The sequence below is a fragment of the Crinia signifera genome, chromosome 1 (assembly GCF_055691185.1).
Source record: "Crinia signifera chromosome 1, ASM5569118v1, whole genome shotgun sequence".
Classification (NCBI taxonomy): domain Eukaryota; kingdom Metazoa; phylum Chordata; class Amphibia; order Anura; family Myobatrachidae; genus Crinia; species Crinia signifera.
The window spans coordinates 447,272,879-447,282,967 of record NC_139217.1 but is presented as its reverse complement, the minus strand read 5'-3'; the positions used below and the strand labels follow the sequence as shown (position 1 = coordinate 447,282,967).

The following is a 10,089-nucleotide window of genomic DNA, read 5'->3' as shown; positions in this document are numbered from 1 at the left end:
GTTTCTATTATGGGACTGCTCTGCCCAAATAGCAGTCATATTGACTGCAGCAAATCACTTACCTTGCAAAATCCTTGGTGGTATCCTAGCAGCAGTAAACAATTATGGAGATTTATTTCATGATGCAGGGCAGCAGGATATAAGAACTGTAAACAGGATTTTCCCGCAAGATCTGCGAGGGGGGGCAACTTTGGGATGAACAAAACGTTCTCGATATTTATGGACATTTATGAGTATGCTGATTTTCAGGCTGTACGTACCATGTAGATTCTCAAAAATGTTGATATTTCCTAGGAAGAAGTACTGGTCACGCATTGTTCAGTAGCTCATAGGGACCCTTCTGCATTAGCAGCATCATGCTGTTGACTGCAGTGGGAATCGCCGGGTCCAGAAACCACAGACAGATGGAACTTGCTGGGAGGGTTCCAGTCCAGGTATGTGCCATGATTGTCTGCCTATTTGGAGTTAGGAAGTTGACCTGAGGTCTTGGCTGTATACACTGCAACACTATAGCAGCAGGGATTTAGTCTAAAAAAATGTCTACAGCAGGGGTGGCCAAACTGGTCCTCGAGATCTACCAACGGCCCACGTTTTCCAGGTTACCTAGCTGGTGCACAGCTGTAGTCATTACTAACTGTCACATGACCCAAATTCCCTAACTGGTGCACAGCTATAGTCATTACTAACTGTCACATGACCCAAATTCCCTAACTGGTGCACAGCTTTATTCATTACTAACTGTCACATTTTAAAACATGCTGCATTCATTCCTACTATAGATCCACAGGTTGTCTGCAAAACATGCACCGTTGGTAGATCTTGAGGACAGGTTTGGCCACCCCTGGTCTACAGTAATTAAATGGACAATCATCAGGTCAACACCAACACCCCGATAACAGGGTTTTTACGGCATTTTTCCTTGTGCATCCCGCCCATTAGGAGCTCTCCTCCCTACACAACATAACGAGCTGTTACTAATGAATGGAACTGGTAAGGTATAGGTTATGACTTTTTAGTAAGCAGAAAGTATGAATGCATGAGTGTGTGTGTATGTATGTGTGTGTGTGAGAGAGATGGCTTTAATGAGTGCTGACAGGTTAAGCCAGGCATATCCAAACTGTGGTCCTCCAGCTGTTGTGGAACTATACATCCCAGCATGCCTTGCCATAGTTTTAGCATTCCCTAATAGCAAAACTATGGCAAAGCATGATGGGACTTGGAGGGCTATAGTTTGGACGTGTCTCAGTTAAGCATCTGTGTGGTTGTGAATGAGTACTAGAAGGTTGAGGTTATGTGTGTGGGGGGAGGCAATGGGTGCTTACATTTACTGGGGAACATTAGTGGTGTAAATATACATTGGGGCACTGATGTGTGGTATATTGTATTGGGAGCAGAGCTGTATGGCATATAAGGGTGGACTGATGTGTGGCTTAATGTATGAGGGTGGTTAAATAAGTAAGATAAAAAGACCTCTCACGTGTAATGTTCTCTATGACCGATATGAGGTGCTGTCCAATTGCCGTGAAGGGAAGCAGTGGGCTCCTGCTCTGGTCTGGTGGGAAATCAGAATCAAATAGAGAACATGTGAGAGGTCCTGTTCCCTTACTTACTGGACCACCCTAGTATTAGAGGCACAGGCTAATTAATTTGGGGTACTTATGAGTGGCATAATGTACGAGGGGAACAGTATTGTGGCATATAAATAATTTGGGGCACTTACTGTATGTGTGGCATATGTATTGGGCACTGTGAGGCATAGTTATGAACTGGAGGCACAGCTGTGTGGACTCATCTTTTCATTGAAAATGTAAGCTGACAAAATGAAAACAAATTGTCTGCCTCTGCCTTAAGGTATGTATACAGAGTGCGATTCTTGTTCGATTGGGATCGAATCAAACGGAGCAGTGTACACATTATATATATAACTTAATTGGGAGCGTGCATCGGCATCCAATAGGGATCGAATGAGGCTGAAAACCGTTTGATTTAGATTTTGACTATATAGTAAAAACCGAAAGGAATATCTCACCGTGTGTACACAGAATTATTTCAGTTATATGAATTTACAAATATTGATAATAGCGTCCATTCAAAATTATTTCTACCAGGGATTCTCTGGATAACGGTTCTCTCCATAATTAAGGCAGTGTTGTGTGTTTAACAAACTAGCGTTCTGTTTCTGAACATCCGCGTAATGTCTTCTGTGCTTGTAGTTTGGAGGAGACACACGCACACGGCCTTTTATTTTAATGCCTCCGCTCTACAAAGGCATCCTGTGGTCGCCTGGCATGTTCTATTTACAGCTCACCTTCTCCTATATAAATTACAGCCATCACCGTTTAGGAATGGAAGGACATGGGTGCACGGGCGTAAAGGTGACCTCTACTCTTGTTGCAACCACAACAAATATTCTTGTTTCTAATGTGGAACTAAAATCAGTCCTATTTATGCCATGCCAGACTCGTATTATCATGACTCCATAGAGGTCTACATGGCGGGCAGGGCTTAAAGTGGTCCTGGAGAGGTGGTGGAACTCATGTCCCTGTCACCTAATTACCCCCCTTCCCCTCCCCCATTAGGCGGAGCCAGGGCCAGCGGTAGGGGTTTTGGCTCCTCCCCTGCAAACTCTAATGCTTTTCTGTTAGAATTACTGTGTATGGCCAAGGTGGAGGTTGAACTAGTTCCATCTCACCATTACAGGTGGTGGAACTCAGTTCCACCCTGTCCCCTCACCCCACTCCACTCTAACCCCTGGTGGCTGATATTTGTGTAGCACTTCTTCTAATGATTGGATGCAGAAACTAACCTGATTACCTACTTATAACTGCAATGCCCGGATAGAACAAACCAGTTTTTTTTCCGAGGTGTGCTCCCCACCACCAGTGCTGTGCCTAAACACGTGCAAAGGAGGCCGTGCGATCGAATGGGTCCGTCTCCGAAGAGACAGGGCCCCGTTTTTCCCCTAACCCCTCTCAACCATAAGGCCGAAGAGGGGAAAATAGGGAACGGTGGGTCCTCTTCGCCGAAGCTCAGAGAGACCCTCATTCCTCAACCCCCGAAAGGGTTAGGACGGTGGGTCCTCCGCACCCCGTGGTTTGGAGGAACCCGCAGTGGATTTCCCTCCGCCTTGCGGCTCGGGGTCGTCCTCGGGGGGACCGAAGCTCTCCCCAAAAGGCGAGAGCTTCGGCACATTGGGGAAATGGAAGGCCCAGAAGGGTCGACCACACTACCCAAAAAAACGTGACAAACTACAAAAAAATACAAGGAACGTGAAAAGTGACAAACGTGAGAGGGGGAAGAGAAATAAATAATAAAGGACCCTAGCCAGAAGGCAAGGGTGGGGGTGTGAAAAATTGTCCTACCCCATCCAAAAGGACGAGGTAAGGACGTGAAGCGCATACCTAGAGGGAAAGTGCGCAGTGCTAGTGCCATACTAGTGCATGGTGATTTTGGGATCACCCGTGCATGTTCGGCACCCCCGAGTTTCCCCGGGGGCACAGTGCAGCCTCGGACTCCAAGCAGCCAGCCAGTCAGCGTCCGACCAAGTGTTTCTCCGCTCAGCCAGTGGGCCCTTTCCGACCCCCGGCATGGGAATGGATACTCCACCGGGCTTTTTCGGTGAGTCTCCCCCGCAGAGGCCCAAATGGACCACCTGAGGAAGAAGAAACCACCTACTCAGTCCCGACGTTTCACCTCTCCCAGGGATTGAGTACTGGGCTGGGCTTTTCGCTGTCTCACTGGCCGGGGGCGACATGTTACCCCCGGACCAGAGAGCAATCTACTCAGTCCCAACTTTTCCCTTCTTCCTGGGAGTGGATACTAGACCGGGCTTTTCGAGTGACTCTCCCCCAGAGGCAAAGACCCCTGAACAAGAGCCCCATCTCAAAGCACCGATGCTTCTCCCCTCCCTACCAGTGGAGAGAATGGTATTCCCTCCCTAGCAGGGCATCGAGACTAAGCCATTCCTAGCACTTGTCCAGAACATGAGGTAATGCTCGTCCTCAGCTCAGTAACAAGATACTACGGTACTGCTTTCTCTATTCTCTGCCAGGGGGCGGTCCAGACTCAACTGATAAGAACAGATACTACACTTGATCTTAGCCAAAAGGCCGAGAAGAGATAGAACAAACCAGTTACTCTAATAGCCAATGGCCAGGTGGTCTAATGCCATTGTGATACGATGACACCAAGGAAGGGGGGTGGGAGGAGACCTTACAATGATTATGGTGAAACATAGATCACAGGTTATCTCTTCAATTATCATTATTTTTTTTCAAATAAATAAGACAGAGGTCACTGTGCCTCCTGCTTCAACGAGGTCACAAAGAGGATGTTACCCATCAATGGGAAGAGACCAGACTCTGATGACAAGATATAGAATTATGCAAATCAGCAGCGCTAAAGATAGCACAGACTGTCTCCAAATCTAAACCATCATTTCATTTGTGGCTCAGAATTTTTAATGCCTCAATCATTTTCTGTCCCTTTTCTCAATAAAAATGATGAATGTTGGCGTTTCAGATCCTGTTCTTCCACTTATTCTTCGCAAAGGCTCTAAGCAGAAGATGGAAATTCTGCACAATAAATGATAGGCCATGAAGGTGAGAGACGGTGGGATTACTCTGCCGTGGCACATCCCAGACTTGAGTAAGAACCAGACCAACATTGTTTTTTTGCATGCTGGGTGATAAAAGATGGTACAATCACAGAATGTCATTTTGGCGGTGAAAAACGGGCCATTTAGAAAACAAGCTTAGAGAGTCACTAATACAGATACACAGAAAACGACTGAGAAAATCCCACAAACCCATCTAGACTCTTGCGTCTGATCAGTTTTGGGTTTGGTTTCTTAATATTCTCAAAGTCTCAATAATGTCTCTACAGTTATTCTATAGGTAGTAGGAGCAACAGTAGTATGTTTGTTCCAATCTTCCTCTCTCCTATTTCACGGTGTGCCACCTTGTTTTCCACTGGGACAACCCTGTGATGCCATGCCGCCCTCGGTGCCAAGTACATGCCAATGTAAAGTAAGTCTTCTAATGTTAAGATGTCCAGAATCACTGTGTAAAGAATTATTCCTAGACGGACCTCACGGACCGAATGAAGAATCCCTTTAGAGAACGCTGTCTGGACAAATATTAATTCACGTGGATTCAATGGTTTAATACACAATTGATTTATTCCATAATTAATCTTCTAAACATGATTATAACAAAAACAAAAGAAGAAAAACATACTAAAAAAACAAATACAAGACACTTACACTAAAAAGAATTCATAAAATAATATACAATACTTTTACTCTTGGCTTGTTAAATCGATAAGCAACTGACTTTGTGATGTATATCTCACCTGCAAGGTTTTTCATACCACTTGTATTTGCCAGTAGCTTCCCATGGTGAAGCGAAGTGGCCAGGCAGGGGGTCCGGAGATGCACTCTCTTGTATTGAAACAATATCACAGCTCTCAGTAAATGGCCAAAGTAGAGTGGAGTCATCAGATCAAATATTTGTATATCATTGTATATTATTTCATGAATTATTTTTAATGTAAGCGAAGCGTATTTGTTTTTTAGTATGTTTTCCTTCTTTTTTTTTTGTTATAATCATGTTTAGAAGATTAATTATGGAATAAATCAATTGTGTATTAACCCCTTCAGTGGTGTTTTTTTTAGGGAGCGCTCCCCACTGGGTGAGTTTTTTTCTGGGGAGCGCTCCCTAAAAAATAAAAACCACCGCTGTGTCCCCAGGTCCGGGCAGCACTGCTGAAACATCAATCAGCCGCTGCCCGGCCCTGCAGGCTGTAATAGAACAGCCGGGGGGGCGGGGTGAGCCGGAGATGCAGCGGGGAGAGGGAGACGGGCAGCGCTGAACAAGCTGAACTCAGCAGCGCTGCTCGGCGCTAAACACCGGGAATCCTTAGAATTTTCCGTGCCAGTCTGGGCATTAAGGCATAGCCCAGACAATTCTCGGTATTACTAGTGAAGGGGTAAACCATTGAATCCACTTGAATTAATATTTGTCCAGACATCACTCTCTAAAGGGATTTTCCATTTGGTCGTCTAGGAATAATTCTTTGCACAGTATTTTTATTGAGAAGCCACAGCGCCTAATATAATTTTTGAGATGTCCAGAATCAGATTAAGGACCACAGAGCATACAGGGAGCAGAGGGGGTGTGGCCAGTGTAATTTGGGAGTGACCAGTTGCTTTGTGGGTGTGAACACCCCATACTTTGTCCAATAATTACTTAAAAGTAGAGAAATGTAATAATTTTTCAATGAGGAAAATAGAAATACCATTGTACAATTATGATTTACCGCTGCTTGTGTGGCCAGCTGGGTGGCTGCCACCTCCTTGCGACAATGAAGATGTGCTAATCTTTATGTGGACACCAATTGCAGTGTGGGTGTGGGCTCAGTGCCGGCGCTACCCACTCAGCAGCTCCTGCAAAGCAGGGAGGCGCCATGCTGAAAAGGCGCTGTCTCCCTCCCTGCTCTGCTAAAGCAGCCTCAGCCCTCACTGTCACTGCCTCCTGCACGCCGCCCACGGGCGGGCGGCAGTATAAAGATTTGCTTCCTGCACCGCGAGTGCACACAGCCTGCATGCCACCCGCAGTGCCTGTCTGACAGCAGGTGGCAGTATGGAGAGGCTGAGCAGCTCCCTGCTCCGCGCACACACTGTCCTCCTGCGACCTGCCCCCTCTTCCTCACGGACACTTGCGCTGAGGCATGTAGCGCTGTCTGTGGATGACATGTCATGTCCAGGTCCGCCCACTACCCATTGCACCCTGCGCCTGTCAATCAAATGACGAACAGGCAGCAGTGCCGCCTCCCCTTCCTTCTTCTCAGTGTCTTGCCAGTGCCACTGCCAGTCCTCAACACTCCACCCTTCTATCTCCTCCCCTCTTCTTCCATCTCTTCCTTCTCTACCCCTCAGTCATGAGAGGGGTGTAATGGAGTCCTTAGTGTCCTGCCTAAGAGTTAAACAGCAAAAGAACAGTCTTTTATTATACATGTTTGTAAAAAAAAAATTAATAATTGTAGATTTTTTTATATTAATTTAGACACTTTTTGGTACTTGTGAGTTATCTGGGCTGCCGATTTCTAAATCGGGTCGGATCGGGCACATCGGATCGCATCGCATGCGACCATCGGATGCGATGCGATGCGATGACCCGATTTTTCCATAGAAATCAATGTTAAAATGGACTGAGTCCATTTTAACATGGAATTCAATGGGAAAAAGGGGTCCTTTTCATACCCCTACTATCCAAGTGGGCATGGAGTTGGATATAAACCTGTGGCGAGCGTAGCGAGCCACCGAGCCCGAAGCGTGGCGAGCGTAGCGAGCCCCGCGAGGGGACACAGAATACCGTCCCCTCGCGGGGCTCGCTTCGCTCGCCACGCTTCGGGCTCGGTGGCTCGCTACGCTCGCCACAGGTTTATATCCAACTCCATGCCCACTTGGATAGTAGGGGTATGAAAAGGACCCCTTTTTCCCATTGAATTTCATGTTAAAATGGACTCAGTCAATTTTAACATTGATTCCTATAGAAAAATCGGGTCATCGCATCCGATGGTCGCATGCGATGCGATGCGATGCGATATCGCATCGCATCTGATTGTATGCCTTAACTTAAGGCATACAATCAAAAAATCGGCAGCCCGGATAACTCACAAGTACCCACTTTTTTAAATAATGGGCTGGGTTATGTGCCAAAAGATGGCCATACAGCGTGCGATGCGATGTGCACTCCCGCGGGCATTGCAAAGTACAAAAAGTATGTGCTGCACATACTTTTTGTACTGCTTTCGGATCGCATTGCACACACACTGCATGCCATGCGATCTAGCCCATAACGTATGCGATTCTCCCTTATTTGAATTTTGAACCGTGCTGCAGCCACCACCTCCGGAGCTGCCACTGTTTGTCATGGTCAAAAGGTCAACGCAATCAATAGGTTGAAACATAAGAAAGATGACGACATGAGTTTTTGTTCATTTAAATTTTTTACTTTTTCTACACAGTAAAGTGGCACGAAGCCTGGCGAGTGAACCGTACCATGAAAGAGGACGCGGAGCGGTACACTAATTGGGGTCCACATGCTCAGAAATTGACACACCCTAAAAAGTCAAAAACTCATATTGACGTGGTCATGTGTCAGCCGTTGCCATGTCGACCTTTTGGGTCGACCCTGTGCATGTAGACCTCTTGGGGTTGACCTAGACATTGACATTTTTTAAGAGCAGTTATTATTTAGCCTATGCGACCTTCCGGGGCAGCAGCAAGTCCTAATACACAGACCTCACAGCTCAGGACCCACTTGTCAGATACAATGATTCAAAATAACACATCTTTAATGTACTCAAAGATCTAGAACGTACAAATCCAAGTTTATTTAAATATGTTTTTATTGACTGCCATGGTTTTGTAACAATTCCCCACTGAGGAAATACACAACTACTGGTTGGTTGCTATCAATTGAGCTTGAGAAAATAAAAAGTCCTAGGCAAGTGTAACTTCTCCATAAAAATATATGATATGAAACGGACCACAATTCTTAGACCCCGATTTGCTGCAACTGTTTGAGTTCCGGTGAAACCTGGCAAATAAAAACAAAAAAATTATAAATTTCACGTGAGTAAGACAATACCTGTCATTCGAGGATGGTCTGCTGTTTTAGCTGCAAGCTCAGAAAATGTTCGGCTTGTGCTCACGTGCACTATTTAACAAGCATCTCAGGCTTCTATGGACTGCATCAGCTGCAGCCCATGGAGCCAGATAGGGCTGATGGTATGACTTCCCATGGGAAGCGCACTCTATGCTATGTTCAGTCCAGACTGTTAGTCCTAGGGAGTGTAAACACCTCCCCCTGCGAATGCTTGTCTGGCTGTGATTGGCAGAGAGTACTTCCAATGGGATGTCACTGCCAATCCTAGGCATTCCCTGCAAAATGGCGGATTTTACTGCATGGTTCCTGCAGTTAGTGGATTTTACTGGGGAAGGGAGGGGGGCTGCAGTCCTGAAGGCCCTAGATAAAATCAATCAGTGCCTGTAACACAAATAAAGTAGGCTTGCTATAATATAATTAAAACCAGGTGAAATACAGATTTAATGGCCACCAGCCTTAGAAGCTGTGGAAGTCATGAATCCTGGATTAATGGAATATTATAGCAACCCAAAATAAACGTCTTGATTATTTTCCTGGCTCAGTAATGTCACTAGCTGCTGGTGAACGGATAGGCTCAGGGGTTCAGCTCACAGTATGCATACCCTCCAACACGGCTGGACAGAAATCCAGTACAAATTAGCAAAGGGGGTGTGGCCACAAGCAAAGGGGGCATGGCCTTGTGGCGCTCCCATAGGAATCAATGGTACTTGTTTCCTAGCATGGAGCCCATCGCATACCATCGCATACCGATATTCCCGTTAAATTAACAGGAGTGCTTGTACAATGAAATATCGCATAGCATCGCATGCCAGCAAATGGCATGCGATGCGATTTTTAATTGTACAAGCACCCTGATGGGTGCTTACAATGTTAAATGCACCCCCAGTGTCAACGACACACCCACTATCAACGCCAACCCAAAGGGCTGCGGAATACATGAAAAGTAATCCAGCTGCGCTCACCACGCTTCGGGCACGGTGGCTCGCTGCGCTTGCCACACTATCTAAAATCAACTCCACGCGAACGTGGATAGTGGAGGTATGAAAAGGTCGGAGGACGCGTACCTACGCCCCTCGCTGCGCTCGCCACGCTTCGGGTTGTCGTTGATAGTGGGGGTGGCATAGACAATGGGGGTACATTTAACATTGTAAGCACCCATTAGGGTGCTTGTACAATTAAAAATCGCATCGCATGCCGCTGCATTGCATGCGATGCGATTGCATAAGATGCACTTCGATCAAAATCGGGGGCGCCGTGCTAGGAAACAAGTACCTTATCGATAGAGCTGGAAAAGCGGTTCAAAGTCCTTTTTTGCCTGTAGTTACCATAATAAACGGTACTGTGCCGCCCAAAAAGGTACAGTTAAAGGGTATGAGTATGGCTGTCGAAAACATATAGTGATATACTACACTGAAAA

General features: G+C 46.2%; 1 protein-coding gene and 1 pseudogene across 2 annotated transcripts in view; both read right to left on the bottom strand.

The window, feature by feature from the left end:
• Positions 1-3,983: 3,983 nt before the first annotated feature.
• Positions 3,984-4,121, bottom strand: LOC146045240 (U2 spliceosomal RNA; annotated as a pseudogene).
• A 4,273-nt stretch (positions 4,122-8,394) lies between these two features.
• Positions 8,395-10,089, bottom strand: part of OXCT1 (3-oxoacid CoA-transferase 1) — a 114,201-nt gene continuing 112,506 nt past the window's right edge. For both annotated transcript variants that reach the window (XM_083154266.1, XM_083154274.1), the window contains exon 17: positions 8,395-8,603. In XM_083154266.1, the coding sequence (XP_083010392.1) occupies positions 8,562-8,603 (42 nt within the window). In that variant the 3' untranslated portion in view covers positions 8,395-8,561. The remainder of the gene's footprint in view (positions 8,604-10,089) is intronic.